The following is a 21,141-nucleotide window of genomic DNA, read 5'->3' as shown; positions in this document are numbered from 1 at the left end:
ACAATCACATGTAACCCAAAATGGCCTGAAGTGAAGAGGTTTCATAAGGACACGAATCTTAACCCGGAAGATAGGCCTGATATTTTATGTAGGTTATTTAAAATCAAGTTGGATTCCATCATTAAAGACTTAAGGGATAATGCAATTCTTGGAAAGCTTCAAGCAGGTATTTTAATTATTTTTGTTTTTGTCTTCAAAGTTTTCTACATTATTTTCCAAATTTATAATAAATACACTTTAGACTATGTTATATATGCTTATTTAGTTAGTAAACGGTAGGAAACATTAAAAAGTAAATATAATACACAATTTTAAATATCTTTTTTTGTTATTTTTAGTTGTATATACGGTGGAGTTTCAAAAGCGCGGCTTGCCTCATGCTCATTTGTGCTTATTTATGCATGCCGACCACAAACTTCCAACCGTTGATTATATCGATCCATTCATTTCTGCCGAAATACCTGACAAAGACAAAGAACCAGAGTTATATTTTCTTGTAAGTGAGTTCATGATTCATGGTCCTTGTGGTGTTGAAAAAATGAATTGTCCCTGCATGATTGACGGAAAGTGTTCCAAAAATTTTCCCAAAAAATTTCGTGAATCTACATGCATAGATGGTGATGGTTTTCCCGTTTACAGAAGACGTAACAACGGTGTTTTTATTGAGAAGTCAGATGTCAAGTTAGATAACCGCAGTGTTGTGCCATACAATAAAATTCTTTTACAAAGATATCAAGCACACATCAATGTTGAGTGGTGCAATCAGGCCGGATCAATAAAATATCTGTTTAAATATATAAATAAAGGTCATGATAGGGCATCAATTTGTTTTGTACCAAGTAAAGAAGCAAATGATCAAGAAAAGACGGTTGATGAAATCAAAGACTACTATAGTTGTCGATACATATCTGCTTGTGAAGCGTCTTGGCGGATTTTTTCTTATGATATACATTATAGGAATCCTTCTGTCATTAGGCTTCCTTTTCATCTTCCCGGACAACAACATGTTATCTATGAAGAATTTGAAGAAATAGAAGATGTGTTAGATAAACCGTCAGTGAATGCTTCCATGTTTTTACAGTGGTTTGTTTGTAATGAAAATACCCTGCCGCACGTCAACTTACTTATGTCGAATTCCCAACAAAATTTGTATGGAAGATCAACAAACGTAAGTGGAAACCAAGGAAAAGAGGTTTTTCAATTGGCAGAATTCATTCGGTTTCTCCTTCAGTCGGTGAAGCTTATTATTTGAGGATTTTGTTGAACAATGTGAAAGGTCCAAGAAATTTTGAGGATATCAGAACCGTAAATGATGTTGAGTATCCTACTTTTAGAGATGCATGTTATGCATATGGCCTTTTGGATGATGACAATGAATATGTTGAAGCAATTATAGAAGCAAGTTTCACCGGATCGGGTTATTATTTAAGAAGTTTGTTCTGTACAATGTTAATGTCCGAGAGTATGTCTAGACCGGAATTTGTGTGGGAAAAACTTTCACCTACTTATCAGATGACATTCTCTACAAGCAACGTCGTATTTTAAAACATCCAGGTATTTTCCATTATAATAGAATTTATCTAAATGTTTAACTTAATGTAATATAAAATTTTGACTTTACTTTCATTATTTGACAGGTTTGGTACTTAACGAAGATCAAATTAAGAACCTAACATTGTTTGAGATCCAAAAGTTTTTACTTCGAAATAATTCCACTCTTAAAAGGTATTCCAGTATGCCTTTTCCTAATAATGATTGTATATCTTCCGCAAACAATCTTTTACTTAGTGAAGAGTTGGCTTATGACACGGAGATATTAGCTGAAGAGTTTCGTAAACTTTTCTCTTCATTAACTCAAGAACAACGGGTTATATATGAAGAAATCATCACAGCGGTGGATAACAACAAAGGAGGGGTTTTTTTTGTTTATGGTTACGGTGGAACAGGAAAAACATATCTTTGGAAGACTTTATGTGCATCTATAAGATCAGAAGGGAAAATTGTTTTAAGTGTTGCTTCCAGTGGAATTGCATCTCTTTTGCTATCAGGAGGGAGGACTGCTCACTCTCGGTTCCACATTCCTATCAATTTAGATGAGGATTCTTTTTGTTTCATTAAGCCAGATAGCGATCTTGCACGTTTATTACAAGAAACCTCACTTATTATTTGGGACGAAGCACCAATGGTACATAAACATGGATTTGAAGCTTTGGACAGATCGTTAAAGACCTTTTTAGATCTGTATCTGGAGCATCATCAGAATTGCCATTTGGTGGGAAAGTTATAGTTTTTGGAGGAGACTTCCGACAAATTCTACCTGTGGTGCCAGGAGGAAGCAGACAACAAATTGTAAATGCTTCTTTAAGTTCTTCTTATATTTGGAGAACTTGCAAAGTCCTAAAATTGACCAAAAATTTGAGGTTGAGTACCTCAAATGATCCATCTGAAATACAAGAAACTACCAAGTTTGCAAACTGGCTTTTGGATATAGGTGAAGGTAATGTCGGTGGTGTGAATGACAGCAATGCAATTTTACAAATACCCGAAGATCTTCTCATCAAACATTCGTCTGATCCCATTTCAGACTTAATCGAGTTTGTATATCCTTCTCTTCTATATAATTTCAATGAAGCAAATTACTTCCATCAAAGAGCCATTCTAGCTCCAACAAATGACGTTGTTCAAGAAATTAACGATCGTATGCTGTCACTTTTTCCGGGAGTTGAGAAGGAATATTTAAGCTCCGATAGTATATGTCCAACAGAAATGCTTAATGAGAATTTAGATGATGCATTAGTCTCACCGGATATTCTTAATGGAATTAAAGCTTCTGGTTTGCCGAATCATAGGTTAGTATTCAAGGTAGGTGTTCCGGTCATGCTTCTTAGAAATATTGACCAAAAAAGTGGTTTGTGTAACGGAACAAGATTAAAGGTGGTCTCTTTGGGTAAACGTGTTATACAGGTAGAGATTATCTCTGGAAGTCACATTGGCGATCGTCATTATATTCCTAGAATTACGTTGATACCTACAGACAAAAAACTTCACATTAAGTTACAAGAAGACAATTTCCACTTGCGGTATCTTTTGCAATGACCATAAACAAAAGTCAAGGACAATCACTCTCTAGAGTTGGTTTGTTTTTGAAAAATCCAGTTTTCACACATGGTCAATTGTATGTTGCATTATCAAGAGTTACCCGCCGAGATGGCCTTAAAATTGTTATTCTAGATAGTGATGGAAATCTTTCTGATACAACGTCAAATGTCGTATACAAAGAAGTTTTAGAAATTTGTAATGTAAATGTAAATATGATGTGTTCAGTAACAGTGAATTGTACGTGTATGTCGCTTTATGTTTAGTTTAAGTCAAAAACGTTAGTATACTGTATGAATATTATTATCGTTATTTTCATTTATTGCCATTTTTTGAAATGTAATACAATGATAAGTTGAGTAGTCTATATAAAAATCTTATGTAATTTTAATTTAAAGTAACAACAAAAATACCATTACATTGATATCTCTGTAATAGAGAATTTGTGAAGACGTTAAAGTAAACCTGTATATTTAGAGGCTCATATCCATCCACTATATTTTTGTTGTGAGTGTGTAACAAAGAGAAATAAATAATAAAAATTTTGTTTTTCTGTTAGATAAAGATATACATATATAGATGGACGTGATAGGTTTTTTAAAAGCTAAGATAATTTAGATAAAAACAAATATTTTGATTAAATTATATAAATGAACACGAAGGCATCAATGTCAATGCTCTTTGATTTATTTTGATTGTTAAGCTATAAAACCTGAAATTGAATCATAGGTTATTAATTGTAAATATTAAACCCTTGAGTCACACGTCAAATGTGTATACCATTCAACCTAAGACATAATATCAAAAATAGTCAAAGTTATTATACACTAAAATAACAAACCAACCATGCAGTTACCTAACTACCTGTTAACCTTGATTTACATAAAATCCCAACCCAAAATAAACCAAAAGTTGTCAAATTTAGCCCCAAGTTTTTCTAGACCAAGTAGGACTCTAAAGCCCAACAAAAGAAATTAGCATATATATTGTTTATAAAAACCACCACAACTACAAGCAGACTTCCGATTCATGCACGCGATTTTTTGTTCTTAACACCACGCTTGTCCACAACCTTTGTCAGTGTCAAGACCTTGCTTGAGTTGTTGAACTCAAAAAACATTTCGGCTCCCATTTTGATGTTCCAAGCCTTCAAGTAATTCGACCATCCAACAATGCATACCGGAACGCTTTGCGGTTTTTTTCCGATCTGGTCATTATAAAGTTGACTTCACCTGTCATGTTTGAACACTCACTTCTTTGAGATTAGTAGGAGATAAGTCCAACACAGATGTCATTTTTGGTGGTAGTCGCTGAAAAATACAACATATTACAGTCATGATTAAATATATCATTTTGATAAAAAGTTCAAGAAAGAAACAAAAAAAAATGTACAAAATCTTACAATTCTGTGTTTCGCAATTCTTTTGAAGTTCAAAACGTTGATTGTGGGTTAAGTATTTGAATTGTCTTCTTGCGCTTTTTCTGAAGATAATTTAATTAAATTGAACATATTCTAGATATATAGTATAGAGATTATATATTATCACGAAACAAACACGATTGTTCAAAACCGCCTATCCGAATATTTCGGATAGTAAATATCACTATCCAAAACCGTTTGGAAAGTTTGGACTTCCAAAGTTCGGATATCCGATTTCGTAAACACACACAAATAAAGATGAGACCAATAAAATTACTACTTTGTTGTTAGGATGTTTACAAGTTCCTCCACTAATTTTGAAGACCCCTACACGACACTCTATTATCACTAAAAACAATTTTATCACGAAAGGAAGCGGAAACTATATAATCATGCAAATCAATACTATTAGGTATATTGTTATCACACACCTAATTCCTAAGTTATCATCAAATCAAAAGGACCAAATTATTATATTATCATGAAGCGAATTACACATATATTATCACTCTACAAAATGAACAAATGACTATATTATTCATGAAACAAAAAAAACATGTATTATCACCAAAAAGAAATGAACAAGCACTATTTAGCCATTAAGAAAGAACGACTATATTATAACCAACAAATAGTGGCAATATTTTTAGCTAACAATTTAAACCCAAACCCATTTATTGCAGAATCATATTGAACGAAAAGCACTAGATAATTAAGATATATGAACTATGTAAATAATAAATATTTCCCAAAAATTGTACCAGGTTTGTGGATTTCAAGACTGGAGAACCCGTCATTGGCGCTTCATCAACCTTTTTAATTCGGCTTCGAAGATTTCTTTTTGTCTGTACCAAAAGCAACACAAATAATTATTAAGTTTTTTAAAATTTGTTACTATAAAATCTAAACCGTAAATGTCAAAATTTCATCAATTATGTTTTCTACCGTTTCTGTGGATTTCAAGACCAGAGAGGAAGTGCTTGCTCCTGCATCAACTCTTTTAATTCTGCTCCGAAGACTTCGTTTTGTCTGTATGAAACAGTAACAAAAATAAGTAACAACTTTTAAATAAACATGTTACTATGAAATATATAATGATAAGTGAGTTGACCGGTATTCATTTTTTGATTTAAATACCTGAGTTTCATAAACTTTGGACTTGCCTTTAAACCTTCACAATAAAAAAATAAATATGAATATGTAAAAAGTTAATAATGATTGAAATAAACAAAGAATGTTTTGTATTTCATTGTTTCTTACCAAAACATGATTATGTAAAAACTTAATAATAATTCTAATAAATAAATTCATTAATTTTAAACATATCAAACACTTTTGGAGTTATCTTTGTCTAATAAAGGCTGAATACGTAAAAGTTAAAATAATAATTCAATAAATATATTAGAAATTGTTAAACATATAAAACATTTCAAAATGAACAAGCTGAATACTTACATGTTTTTTGATTTCCTTCCAGATCATCTTCACACACATCAGCCGTCAAGTTTTGTTCAACTATCATATCCTCATCCGCAGTTTTTGAATCTACATCACAAACAAACACTTGGTTTGGCCTTTGCCTTCAGTTTTTGAGATCCCAATTCTCTTTGAAACTACAGATCAAAATAAATTTTGGTTTAACATAATAGAAATAATTATTATTTAATAAATAAATTGATACATGTAACCAAAAACTACCTTCTTCTTAAGGTCTTCCATTTCAAGTAGAGATGAGAAAAAGGTATCAAACTTGGAAATCGTCTTGATCCTATATAATAAGAATGAAAAAAAAAGTGTCAAAATACATCATAAAAATATTTATAAAATCAGTTAAAGAATTTTCTTATAATATAAAGAATTACATTGAACATATCTTCAAAACCTGCCAAACTGAGCTTTTAACATCTTTACTTTCAACAACAACACCTTCTTCAATGACAGTTCCAGCATCAATACACTCCTCTTTACATGCCGTCTAAATATAAAATTAACCAATAACAATGTGTTAAATGAATTATGTAATTATAAGATCTACTTGATAAGTAAACAATATTGTACATTTATAATTCTAACCTCGATAGCAAATTCATCAAAATCGTCAACATAGATTGGGTCGTCCAAAACTACTAACTCAACCCTGTTGTTCTGAATTTGAAGTACCGGTTTCATGATTAAACACTGAAACCTCGAAGACCTTATTTCCATGCATTGAGAAAACAAAGGTAGATCTCCTGTCTAAGGCAAGTTCATTTATCATCTCCGAACATCCATGAGTAAAAACACACCTGTCAATTAATCCGTCCATGTTAACGTTCCAAAACGTATCTCCTAAATACAGAGTTGATTGACCACCTTTGAACATCTTTCCATAAAAATCTCTCCAAAACTTATCTGCCATTACCTGCATATGTTGTGATAATTATTATTAAAAAAATAACTTAAAAAAGCAGTATACAAACATAACAAAGTATTCAACATACAAATATTATAAGATAATACTTACAAATAACATCTTCTTGAGGGTTTATCTTGGATATGAACATGTTTTCTATGAACACATGATTTAAAGACCATTAAAAAAAATGAGGTCGGTCCATAAGTCTGAAACATAAGGTAGTCGTCTTTTCTAACATGAGTATCCCTAACCAGTTTGGTGAATCCATCAGCAAGAACAGGGCCAACATCTGTTTTTTTTACTCTTACAAAACCATATATTGTCACCATCAAGAATCTTAACTGAATCTTTGTAAGGTGGGTGTCTCCCCAAACCATTGATGTAAAGTCATTAGGTAATTCCTATGAGTTTAAAAAAGCGAATAAATTATCAGTTTACATATATATATAATTATAAAACATTAGAATAAATTTAATAAACGTACCAAAAATATTGGAAAAATCTTCATCAATTAGCTTTTAAAAATGAAGGAGTGTTGTGTGCAAAGGGTCGATACCTGAAAATTAATATAACGAATTTATTAAAAGAAAAAAGGTCAATTATTAATAACAAAACAATGAATTTATACAAACAATAATAAGTATACGTTATATAAATTTTCAAATAATTTATTTTAGAACAGGAAAAAAGGGCAAAAATAATATACAACATCAAAAAATTGATTCTGATACTGAAAGTTATGTACAACAGGAAAAAAGGGCAAAAAACATATGAATGAGAATAAATCACATAATCTGTATTTTTAACAAAATGCATTATCATCAACATTATAATGTAAGATATGCCGATAGGGTTTTTCCGCAAAAAAAAAAAATAACATCTAAAATACAATACACAGAACATTTACCTACGATTGTTGAAAGATTCGTCATCTAAAATAATGACCGGCTCTATAGTTTTCTGCAATATGTATAAACATATAAAGAATACATTAGCTTCGATTATTGAAAAATTGGTGACTTTTAATGATTAATCTTCAGTATTTTGATAATGGATTTAGGGTTTCAAGCATCAATAATGCAACAAAAATTACAAAATACCAAATAAAATCAATCAATCTGATATAAACATAAAACAATAACTAAGGATCCAAGTTTCACTACATACTGAAGATTTTGTGCAACAATCTACCGTTGAATTTTAAAGAAGATAAAACTCCATATGTGATCTAACAACATAAATAAAGCGTATTTTAGGAGTAATGAAGAACATTTACCTGCAATAATCGAAGAATTGCGACAGAGTGTGTGTATCGGATATAGAATCTGATGATGAGAGCAATTGTAAGAAGAAAGTTAGGTTAAATGATTGCAAAACCTTATATATGATCCGTATTCTATGTCGGTTAGTAAGGGCAAAAATAACCCGACCCAAAGTAATTCGGATCCCGTGTAAAATGGATTTCTTTATTGAAGAAATTAATTTCCCTCTCAAATTATTAATATATATAAATATATTAATAAATATAATAATATATATATAGATTTTTTTTTTTTAGTTTTACTTTCCAAATAATATGGCTAGAGTTTCACTAAACCCTATGTTGGTAATTTGAATTCCAACTTCGGAAAAATAGGGTTGCGTAAAGCTTTAGCCATATGGTTTGAAAAATCAAAGTTAAAAAGTTTAAGTGTGATGAGAGTGTACGGTTAAAACGAAGAAAAATACAATAAACTATATTTTAGATTGTGAGTCTGTAGGAAAGAAAAATAAATAATAAATTAGTGTTTGTCATTAGATCAAAATATAGATATAGAGATGGACGTGATACGTTATTTAAAACTAAAGATAATTTAGAGAAAAATAAATTTTATATTAAATTATCTAAATGAAGATAAAGGCACGAATGTCAATGCTCTTAGATGTTATTTTGATTGTTAAGATATAAAAAATCATATTAAATAATAAGTTATTAATTTTATTTTTTAAACCCGTGTGTCACACGGGATATAGGCTAGTATGTATATATACACGTGTATGCATATCAGCACTTGGGAATAGTGACAGTTGGTGGTGACGTGGGACCCACATCTTTTAAAATGGCTAAAGTCGTTTTCACATGTGTTAATAGTAAAACCCGTTTGGTTAAGTATTGAAACCAGATTTTACTGGATCTCCTTTCATTGCTTATTAGTGTCTCACTCTACATCAAATGAGAGTTGAACCTACATCTCCCAAAAGAAATGTAAGCCTTCCACCACTTGATCTAGAGATTACTAGTGATGTCTTTTATGTTTATTTCTTGGTCAATGTTTAAAATCGTAATTTTCCTTAATTTTTATTTACAGTTGGACCTATAACAACCTGTTGTTAAAATTTTCATCTCAGTTGAGGTTGGATAGGTCAAGTCATGTTATAAAAACAAAAATCAAAGGTTGTTAACTTTCTCTTTATAAATCATTTAAGAACCTCTAAATAAGTACAAAACAACTAAAAATTTATAATCCTATAAGGTATCATTGAAATTAAGAACCAAATCGTACAAGTTTAATCATGTCTACACTTACATAAACAAATTACACATCTAATTAGATTGCCTCCAATGCTTCAAGTGAAAGGGGTGCATTTGGTGACGTGGAGGCTGCATGTGGAAGGATGCAATGGAGTGGATGATGAAGGGGAAGGCTTGTAGGTGGGGAAGTGCAACCAAGTGCAGAGAGAGAATGTGGGCCCATTCAATTTTAAGCTTAAAAAAATAGAGGAGATAAGGTGCATGTGGGAAGGATGAGTTGAAGTTAAAAGAGGATATAGAGTGCATTTGTTAAGAATGAGTATAAAAACTGATGTGGCAGTGATGACTAGGATGCATGTAGTAAATGCAGGCCGATGCATTGGAGACAGTCTTAAGATTTAGGTAGGTTTTTGTTTTATTTAGGTTAAACAATTTCAAATGGATTTATTAATTGGGTCTTTAATTGGTTATTATGTTAAAAAATTAAAAACAAACATGGCCTTTAATAGATTAAAGTAGACTATATATTAGGCTGTCCTTATACTCATCACTCAGGTGCCACGCAACCTAGCGGGGTCTGATATGGCAAGGGAGAAGTGTCAAATATCGCACCACGCGGTGTCCTTGTGCAAGGTTAAAGCATCACTACATGATGAAGAACAACAAAGAACAAAGGCCGTTGCGGGGTTTGTGAAACACCATGCCCCACCCTCGGGGTTGGAAGGTGAGCGGTATACGGTGAATGCATACCGGTCTTATACAAATAGTTTATAATCAATTCATTTTGAGAATATTGAAATATGGTAAAAGCTCCCACTACACATAAATCATAAACTTAGGATTTAAAATGTGTAACATGTTCAAACACATTAACATTCATTTCCCATTGATATTTAAAAGTTCACAATTTCATAATACAAACATATAAATAAACTTGTTTGACGTGTACAATTTAATATTTAAAACTAAACAATAAAGGAAAAAATGGTTACTAATTTGAAGAGCTTTATGAAGTGCGACTAAAGATGCATATAATCCATCCTTAATATTAATTAATTCATCATGCTTTCCCGTCTCAACGATTGCTCCATTTTTTAAAACAGCGATTACATCAGCGCCCTTAATTGTAGACAACCGATGAGCCACCACTACTGTGGTCCGGTTAACCATACACCATCCAACGCGTCTTGAACCACTCTTCTGACTCGGCGTCTAGTGCACTTGTGGCCTCATCTAACAGTAATATCTTGGGACTTTTACAATGGCTCTAGCAATTGCTATTTTTGTTTTTGGCCACCCGACATTTGTACGCCTCTTTCCCCTACCATTGTATTGTAACCCTGCAAGTTCACACGTTATATGGTTCGTTGTTACCTATCATTTTATGTTATCGATGATGTTGGACAGTTTTTATCTGTTAACTTATACATAAGTTGATTTGAGTTGTTGTTATATGAAAAGTGTCAAATTCAAAATATTATAGCTTAAAAGTGAATGCATTGGATGGGGTTGTTAGTCTATCTTGAAAGTTAGATATACTATTAATCACTTTGGATGAGTTTGTTAGCTAAACTTCTAAAAGTATTTATTTTTCATTGATTAAATTAATATTACGTTTATGATATCATACTCAATACATTAACTATTAAGTATTAACTATTAATAAGAAATATTCAATATTCAATTGCGACAATAAAAAAATGATCAGTTTCGCCTCAAAACTTTTTTAATTTTTTTTTGTCGAACCAATGCCTCACTCTGCACCAAGTGGGAGTCGAACCTGCATCTCTCAAGAGACATGCAAGCCCTCCACCACTTGATCTAGAGATCATTGGCATAACATTTAGATTACTATTGTAATAATAGTGTTATACTATCACTAATAAAATAATATTTATTAATAAGTTTACAAATGTAAAAAATAAAATGTGTTTGCAAATCTACGCAACCAAACCCGGCCGCAAAAGTGGTTACTTAGAGGCGAAAAAACTATTTGGACTAAAATGACAAATTTGGACAAACCTTAGGTACTAAAATGGCAATTAACTCGTATTGGAATAAAAAAACTTTATCTAAATGGGGAAATAGATAAAGGATTAAAAAGTTACTAAGATTAAATTTTCTAAAAAGAGTTTTTTCAACGATGACGAAACAAATGAATAATGTAACGTAGACATACCTCGTACAAACCACTAATGAAGTTGTGGGCATTTGCCAGCCTCGGAAGCAACAAAATTTCAGCTTCGGTTGCATCACCGTCCTTTCCATAAGCAATATTGGCTCGAATGGTGTCATTAAACAACAACGGGTTCTTGGCTAACCAGACCATCTGTAACCTTAGCCACTTGAGTTGAAATTTGTGTAACTCAGTTCCATCCAATGTGATACAACCCGAATTCGGGTTATAGAATCTTTGTAAAAGTTGGATAACCGTTGATTTGCCACTTCCACTCTCACCAACCAATGCCACTGTCTGTGGGAAGAATGAATAGTTTTACGGACTGAGTATTGTGACTTAAGGTTGCAATATTTTAACACAAGTTTTTAACCTAACTAGGTTTATCACCGTCGCCATATTGCGGCGAACTTCTTTTATTATTTAGTCTGTGTTTACATGTGTTTTGAAATCACTACGAGCGCGTAGCGCACGTAACCGTTGACAAGATAAAAAGAAAATGTAGAAAAACACTAAAAGATAACCCAAAGAAAATCAATAAATAAGTTGTATGGTAATGATGTTGTTCGTATGAAATCCGTGGTCAAAGATAAGCAAACGGTACTGGTACCCGGTACCGAATTTCCCGAACCGAAAGATGTTAAGTACCAATTCGGTACCGACTTTTGGCGTTCCTAGTACCGATTTTTACCTTCATATATCCGGTACCATAACCGGTATTTTGGTTACCAGTATCGATTTGGTATCGGTTAGCACCGAGCTCATCCCTACCCTTGAAACTAAAAAAAAGAAATCATTAAAAGTTGAAGAAAATCTACGGTACCCGTGATCAAGGATGAGCAAATGGTACCGAGTGCCTTACTGAAATTCCCGAACTAAAAGATTTCCAATATCAATTCGGTAACCGACTTTTTGGCGTTTTTTCTATACTAGACTGATACCGGTTTTACCTTCTTGTACCGATACCGAACAAAGCCGTACATGTATTTTATTATAATATCAAAAGTACTTTCATTAATAATAATAATGATATATAAGAAGAACTGTTCATTCAGTTATTATCATATATGAATTTAAAACACTTTTATTTTAATTTCACAAACAATTTTTTTTTTTTTCACAAAATGTTACAGTTTTGTTTGCTAAACGTGAATGGTCTTTGATGTGGATGTCAGTTTGTTTGCTGAACTGTAACATATTTGGTCATTTGGTCTTGTAAATGTTAGTTTTGTTAATACGTCTATATATAATACCAATTTTACCCTTTAAATTACCCAACCTACCCCATCACACACCATCTCGCCCCCACCTCAGGTTAGAGCATCTCCAATGCACCCCTCTAGTCCATTTCTAAACCCGCCACCTCAGCACGCCACATCATTCCAGACCTCTACCTTAAAAAGTTATTTTCCTCCAACGTTAGACCAATTCAAACCTCCAACTCACACCACACTTTTATATAAAAAACATAGAGTGAATTTCAAGTTTTGTCCTTTATCTTTAGGCCACTTTGCAAGTTTTGTCCTTTATGTTTTAAATTTGACGAGTTTTGTCCTTTATGTTTAAAAATTCAAGCACGTTTTGTCCTTTATGCCTTTTTTTAAGGACAAAACGTGCTTGATTTTTAAACATAAAGGCACAAAACGTGTTTGATTTTAAACATAAAGGGTAAAACGTGCTTGATTTTTAAACATAAAGGACAAAACTCGTCAAATTTAAATATAAAGGACAAAATTGCAAAGTGGCCTAAAGATAAAGGACAAAACTTAAAATTCAACTCTAAACATATTATATAATATGTGTGTGTGTTGGCCCCATTTGTGCATCCGGATTCCGGACACTCTAGTTATAACAATTGTTGTTAAAAAGAAGAAAGTTACCTTGCCACTATGAATAGTTAAGCATAAAATCACGAAATATTCTCAACATCGGTCGGGTAGGATACTTAAAACTAACGTTACGGATCTCGATTTCCCCTCTGACTGTATCCAAAGTCAAACCCGACTCATCACTCGGGTCAATTTCCGACTCTCGGTCAAGCATCGCAAAAACCGAGACCGCGAGCTTTTAGCTTTAGTTTGTATCGGGTGCAACCGAGCTCGATTGAGGACACTGCTAACGCCGCCATCATTAGACCAAAGAAAACTCTAAAAAACATCCTCAAAATTTGTTATTCCGGATTCGATAAACCGGGCCCCTATGTTAAAAACTGGCTGCATTACATACACAAAAGAAAAAGGAACGAAACCCCAAACCCGATCCCGGTTATTAAACCCTGTTTAATCCCGGTCTGTTTCGGGCCCTCGCATTTATTTCTATAAAGTTTCATAACTTTCTCTTCTGCGCAAAAAGACGCTACCGTCCTTATACTCCCGACAGCATTCATTCGCCACCTGGCTTGCTTCCTCGTACATTAATTTAGCATCAGCACTCAACCCTTTCATGAAACTGCATCTAACATACGCATTAGCACTCATTAACGGTATCAGAGCAAGAATTATGAGAGTGTAACTGCCAGCAAGCTGCAAAAGCGATTACTTAAACCGGGCTGCAGCAGACGCTGAGTCTGAACAATTTGAGCAAGCGCGTCACAACCAACCGCGAACACTGCTGCATCCGTGGACAGTCGTGCACCGATGGCTCCACTAGAGTTTCCGGCTGATCGAACCAACTAACCTCCATGTTCACCACTTTCTCAAAGCATAGTGATCTGATCCGTTTATAAGTTTAGCCCCGGCCACAGCGAACAGATAAGATCTACCAGGATAAGCTATAAACGAAAAAACTAGCCCGAGGATTACGAACATTACAGCCCAGAATTTCGAGTTCGGATTTCATTATATGTGGGTGCTCGTAAAATGTTTTGATCATGCTGGAAAGTAGGAGGCTAAAAATGGGGTATATTGCCGTGTGATAATAGCGGCTATTGAACCGATTATTGAGAACTGGTGTTTGCTGGTTTGTTAAGATATTGCTAGGCGTCGGAGTGGCACTTTTGGTCGGTTTTTTGAGGTTTTTTCTGTTTCTTTTTCCAAGGATTCTGTAGGTGGCGAGTCATTGATGTGTAGCGGCGAACCAAACGACTTGGACTTTGACAGTGCGGCGGGCTTCTTGAAACCGACGATCCTCTGAGTTATGATGTTCTGAATCACCATCTACTTCCTGTAATTTTATAAGCTGAGAGTATGCTCCCTTCAGGATCCTGTACTAGCTCTGAATGTGATCCTGATCAATTTTTCAATTTACAAATTGTTAAAGTTTTCGACCCCCGGTTCTATAGAAATTTTTGGGTATATACGTTTTCGCACCCCCCCCCCCGGGTCGGAAATCTCAAGCTTCGCCACTGCTGTGGTATAAAAAACTTTTGATTTGGTCTCTAGCTTCCAAAAGTACACAAATGGTCCATGTGGTTTGCACTTTGTAACGCATTTAGTCCCTAGCTTTTTCCAAAAGTACATGGATGGTCCCTGTGGTTTGCACTTTGTAACGCATTTAGCCTCTAACTTGGACCTGCTAAAACTGTTAGATTTGTTGGCTGGGGACTAAGTTTGTTACAAAGTGTAAACCAAAGGGACCATCCGTGTACTTTTGGAAAGCTGGGGACCAAATCCAAAACTTTGGTTAACCGTAGGGACATCCGTGTAAAAATGCTCCAAGAAGGTTAAAGAGGTACCTTTTTCAACTATCTTTCCCCTATGAATAACGGCAATCACGTCGGCATTTCTGACAGTGCTTAAACGATGTGCAACAATGACGGTTGTTCTATTAACCATGATCCTGTCCAAAGCCTCCTGCACAACCCTCGACTCTGCATCGAGAGCACTTGTTGCTTCATCCAGAAGAAGGATTCTGGGGTCTTTGAGAATGGCTCTGGCAATAGCAATTCTTGCTTCTGTCCGCCGGAGAGTTGTGTTCCATGCTCACCGACCATTGTGTCCAATCCCTAAACGTTCATAAACCAACCAAATTTCACTTTCAAATAAGAGTTAATTACTGTTTTCGTCCCTGTGGTTTGTCAAAAATCACTATTTCAGTCTATTAGTTTAAAAATTGCTATTTCAGTCCCTGTGGTCTTACTTTCGTAACATTTCAGTCCACCTCGTAACCGTTTCAATCCCTGTACTAACAGAATAAATGGATTGAAATGGTTACGAAAGTGAAACCACAGGGACTGAAATGGTTACAGAAAGTGAAACCACAGGGACTGAAATCACAATTTTTTAAACTGATGGACTGAAATAGTGATTTTTGACAAACCTCAGAGACGAAAACAGTAATTAACTCTTCAAATAATAAGATAAACTATTTACTTAAAAAAAAAGAGTTAATTACTGTTTTTGTTCTTGTGGTTTGTCAAAAATCACTATTTCAGTCCATTAGTTTGAAAATTGCGATTTCAGTCCCTGTGGTTTCACTTTCGTAACCATTTCAGTCCACCAACTTAACTCCATCTATTTATTCTGTTAACTTTGGCTGAAATGACCAAATTGTCCCTATGATTTAATTAAAAAAACGCTGGCCACAGATTTCGAACCTGTGACCTTTGCTTTGAAATGTGATTGTTAAACCAATAGGCCATGTATCAAGATTGTGATTGTTAAAACAATCAAATTTCAATGCATAGGTCACAGGTTCGAAACCTGTGACTAGCGTTTTTTTTAATTAAACCGTAGGGCAAGTTGGTCATTTCACTTAAAGTTAACAGAATAAATGGATGGAGTTAAGTTGGTGGACTGAAATGGTTACGAAAGTGAAACCACAGGGACTGAAATCGCAATTTTTAAACTAATAGACTGAAATAGTGATTTTTGACAAACCACAGGGGACGAAAAAAGTAATTAATTCTAAAAAAAAAAAAAATCCTAAACAGCTTATATTACATAAAAAACACAATAAGCAAATAAGATGTTTTAATAGATTAGAAACCTTAGGTAGTTTATCGATGAACTTAGCAGCATTTGCGAGCTCGACCGCGACTCTAATCTCGTCCATAGACGCGTCATCTTTCCCGTACAAAATATTATCCTTAATGCTGGACGTAAACAGAACCGGTTCTTGGCTAACAAGACCAATTTTCTCTCTAATCCATTTTATCTGAAATTCTTTTAAATTAATATTATCAATAAGAATTTCACCTTGTTGAGGATCATAAAATCTCTCTATTAGGCTAATCACCGTTGACTTTCCGCTTCCACTTTGACCAACCAAAGCTGCGGTTGTTCCACTAGAGATGCAAAGTGAAAACCCGCTAAATATTTCTTCATCTGGTCTTGCTGGATATGTAAAATACACGTCTTTTAATTCTATGTCACCGCGAATATCGTCTAATACTTTCCCCTTTGTGTCATATGCGTCTATTTCAGGCTTTCGGTTTATAGTTTCGAACATCTTGAATGCTGCTGCCCGACCCGTAGCAAATGCACTCAAACAGGGAGATGCCTGCCCAAGTGACCTGGATGAAACAAAATGGGCAAGTTGGGTAATCGGTCAAAATGTGTAATTATTATTTGTGCGGGTTCAAACGGGTTGGGTTGGCTTGACCAGAAACATTTTGTTCCCCGTAAAAACTAAGTTTCTTTTGAGTAAAGGACACCGATGGTCCCTGTGGTTTACCAAAATTTTGGATTCGGTCCCTAGCTTTCCAAAAGTAAATGGATGGTCCAGCTGGTTTGCAATTTGTAACGCATTTAGTCCCCAACTTTGCCAAAAGTCACATGGATGGTCCTTGTGGTTTGCACTTTGTAACACATTTAGTCCCTAACTTGGACATGCTGAAACCTTTAGAATTGTTGGCTAGGGACTAAATGCGTTACAAAGTGCAAACCACAGGGACCACCCGTATACTTTTGAAAAGCTAGGGACAAATTCCAAAATTTTGGTAACCCACAGGGACCTAAGTAGCACTGGAACGGGTACAGGATCGGGGTACGGGGACGATACGGGAACGAGGAACGGCAAAACTCAAAATTCCAAGATACGGGTACGGCAATAAAAAATATAAAAAAATAAAAATACATTAAACAAATTCCAAAAATACTACATCTTCCAAAGGTAATTAATTATCAATAATCAAATCATTTTCAAATTCCAGTTCATCTAGTGAGAGATTGGCAATCGATAGAGAATTAGAGATGATGAGACTTGAGAGTTTAGAGATTAGAGAAAACGAATATGATAGGTCTATTTATTTAATGGCCGGTTGTGGAATTTGAAAGGGTAAAAACCTTAAAAATAAATGGAAACGGGCTGGATACTTCTACCAGATACGTCCCCGACATTGGAAACGTTTAGGAAACGTCCCGACGAGTACCCATGGCGTTTCCGTCCCCGACAAGTACCCGAGACGGTACGGCCACATAAATGGAGTCCCCGTGCTACATAGACAGGGACTATCCACGTACTTTACTCTTTTCTTTTTTTAAATAGTTTTTTGTGTGTCAAATATAAAATCAAAACAATTATGTTGTTTGAGTAATTACATACTTAGCTGAACAAAATGGTTTAAAATGTTCTATATTACTTTCTACCTGTTGGACCTTTCCTAACCAATTGACCCATTTCCTTAAAGCTAACTTTTACCTGTTGACGATATGACCTGACCCGACCCGAACCGACCCCACCCACATCTAGTTAATTAGGTAAAAAGAGAGTTAGTTCTTTTTTTTTTTTTTTTGCTTACATGGATCCAGTCACCACAGCAAAAACTATAGTAATCACATCTCCGCCAGTGTACCCCCTTTCTAGTATCAACTTTGCACCAAACCAAACAGCCAATGCGTAACTACAGAACATAATAAAAACCATTGATCCAATGCCGAAGCCGGTCACCAGGCCTTCATGAACACTAGAATTGTACGCATCAACAAGTGATTTATTGTAATCTGTAACCGCTTTTTTCTCCCCTGTGAAAGATGCAACCTATAAGAAAAAGAAAAGGATGATCCTTAAACAATCTTTATCATAAATGTTGTAGAACTATAGATATTTTTGTTTAATTGCAATTTCATTGTATCATTCTAAAAGGTTAAAATTTCATAGTTACCCTTTCAATGCAGTAAGAATAATATTTACCAATTTCATAGTAAATAAAACAAAAATGTTACTTATATCAAATTTGTTTCACTTGCACAAAGAGAACACGGGTTTGTGGCAGGCCAGACAATAACCAAGGCAGAGGCAGGCCAGGCAATAACCAAGGCAGAGGCAGGCAAAGTAGCTAAGCATGAAAAAGCGTGCATAGAGAATCAGCACCTATTCGTCTTGTTCGCTTTCGATACCTTTGGCGCTCTCGCCCCTGACGCGGTGCGGTTCCTCAAGTGGGTTCAGCAGGTGGTAAGCAGTAACACCGCGCATGTTAAGGGGCAGGATTTTATGTTTAGCAAGGTAGGGTTTGCTATTCAGAAGGGGTAGCGGCGCAACTTGTTGCTCGTCTACCTGCCATTAGTCTGTAATCGTCTTTGTTTATTTGCTAAATATCGATAAGAGAACACGATGCGATGCTATGAGATCATATAAGAACATTGTTTTCTTATTTGTTTACAGAGTGAAATAGACTGTTATAAGTAGTGGAAGGGTTAACATTTAAAAAAAAAATAAACACAATGTTGTCAAGTTTAAAACAATAAAGGTGTCTTATTTCCCAATTTCATGCTACCTTGGTTTCACCGAATGAACAACGAGAAAATTATGCGCTGATTAAATGCGGTGTGATAACGTTGTTTTTCTGTATGTCTATTTAGTAAAACAGGCTTTTTATATGTAACTGAACTTGTCTATTACCGTCCTGATTGATCCAATCGTCTGTTCGACTAAAGTGGCAGCTTTAGCATACGTGGTTTGGCCATGCGACGCCATCTTGGCTACCATAACTGACATAACCGAACCAGAAACTACTATCGGAGGAATTGAGGTTAACATTACAAGTGTAAGAAGCCATCCTTGGACAAACGCTACCACAAAACTTCCCACAAATGTTGAAGATAGTTGTATGAATTTTCCAACCTGTAAAATATAAAATATGTTAGAGTTAATTGCTCGGATGGTCCCTGTGGTTTTACGTTTTTTCACGTTTAGTCCCCACCTTTTGAAAATAGCATGTGTGCTCCCTATGGTTTGTCATTTTGTTACTCGGATAGTCCCCTAACATTTACTCTGGGACTATCCGAGTAACAAAACGACAAACCATAGGGAGCATACATGCTATTTCCAAACTAACTGACATTTACTCAGGGACTATCCGAGTAACAAAATGACAAACCATAGGGAGCATACCTGCTATTTTCAAAAAGTGGGGACTAAACGTGAAAAAACTTGAAACCACAGGGACCATCCGAGCAATTAACTCAATATGTTATTAGTCTTCTAACTATTTTTGTAAGTTATGACAATAGATAATGAAAAGAGTTAATTGCTCGGATGGTCCCTGTGGTTTCAAGTTTTTCACGTTTAGTCCCCACTTTTTGAAAATAGCAGGTATGCTCCCTATGGTTTGTCATTTTGTTACTCGGATAGTCCCTGAGTAAATGTCAGTTAGTTTGGAAATAGCATGTATGCTCCCTATGGTTTGTCGTTTTGTTACTCGGATAGTCCCCAGAGTAAATGTTAGGGGACTATCCGAGTAACAAAATGACAAACCATAGGGAGCACACATGCTATTTTCAAAAGGTGGGGACTAAACGTGAAAAAACGTAAAACCACAGGGACCATCCGAGCAATTAACTCTAATGAAAATATACAAACCTTTTCCCCCATCGCATCTTGTATGCGTACGGTGTCACCTGATATCCTGCCAACAACTTCCCCTGTATTTGTTTCTTTGTCAAAGAAGGATATATCTTGTCGTAATATGTTTTTTAGATACAAACTCCTTATTCTTGCAGCCTGTCGTTCTCCCGTTATCATCCACGATGAAACCTCTACAAACAGACAAACGCGTATTAAAACAATTAGAGGGTGGTCAACTGGCAACTTAGGATTGTTTATAAGATTCCTTGAAATTATCAACTAGCCGTTCAACATTTATTTATTTAGATTTTTGGAATATGCACTGATGTGTGTGTGCATATATGTATCATATTCATAAACCATATCTATCATGTTAAAACTATACTACAAACTATTCAAACACCAAAAAGAAAAACAACCATCAACTGCTAAAACCGAACAGTTTTGTTTTTTTTTCCTGAAAACACAGTTAACCGCTTGGGATAGAGTTATCGTCAAAACGTGCCAAACTGGACCAAGAAGGTTTTTTGAAATTACCTTTTTTTAAAGTGATTATATGGTACTCTAATATAAGATAGCATCTGTACTTACGGACGAATGATACAACACCACACCCAACAGCAAGGTAAGCAAATTTCAACGACACCTATAGTCCAAATCAGTTGATTAATCAACAAGACTTTGTGAATAATAATTAATTAAAATACGTACCTTGGAAACAGCGTTGACAACACGATGAATATTTATCTGGTTGTGACCAAAAGCATTAATAACTTCGCCCAAAAGAAGAGACATTAGAGGCAGGCATATTCCATTAG

At 34.7% G+C, this 21,141-nt stretch overlaps 1 protein-coding gene across 1 annotated transcript; it reads right to left on the bottom strand.

The window, feature by feature from the left end:
• Positions 1 to 4,527: 4,527 nt before the first annotated feature.
• Positions 4,528 to 21,139, bottom strand: LOC110909969 (ABC transporter B family member 4; the record flags this gene model as incomplete). The annotated part of the gene is given in 39 exon segments (XM_035986149.1): positions 4,528 to 4,578; positions 5,278 to 5,361; positions 5,462 to 5,545; positions 5,654 to 5,687; positions 6,071 to 6,129; positions 6,215 to 6,284; positions 6,379 to 6,491; positions 6,590 to 6,661; positions 6,711 to 6,917; positions 7,163 to 7,312; positions 7,701 to 7,705; positions 10,416 to 10,592; positions 10,595 to 10,624; positions 10,627 to 10,677; positions 10,680 to 10,706; positions 10,709 to 10,763; positions 11,603 to 11,896; positions 13,480 to 13,506; positions 13,508 to 13,705; positions 13,707 to 13,751; positions 13,753 to 13,797; positions 13,800 to 13,979; positions 13,981 to 14,106; positions 14,108 to 14,137; positions 14,139 to 14,254; positions 14,257 to 14,319; positions 14,322 to 14,424; positions 14,426 to 14,569; positions 14,572 to 14,725; positions 14,727 to 14,791; positions 14,793 to 14,824; positions 15,273 to 15,488; positions 15,491 to 15,542; positions 16,526 to 17,051; positions 18,279 to 18,517; positions 19,379 to 19,600; positions 20,339 to 20,514; positions 20,915 to 20,969; positions 21,035 to 21,139. Coding segments are annotated over 39 exon segments (4,482 nt in total), but the record flags the coding sequence as incomplete, so codon positions are not given.
• Positions 21,140 to 21,141: the final 2 nt, after the last annotated feature.

The sequence above is a fragment of the Helianthus annuus genome, chromosome 17, assembly GCF_002127325.2.
Source record: "Helianthus annuus cultivar XRQ/B chromosome 17, HanXRQr2.0-SUNRISE, whole genome shotgun sequence".
NCBI lineage: Eukaryota > Viridiplantae > Streptophyta > Magnoliopsida > Asterales > Asteraceae > Helianthus > Helianthus annuus.
Note: the sequence above shows the minus strand (reverse complement) of the source record. Positions and strands in the feature narration are given on the sequence as shown.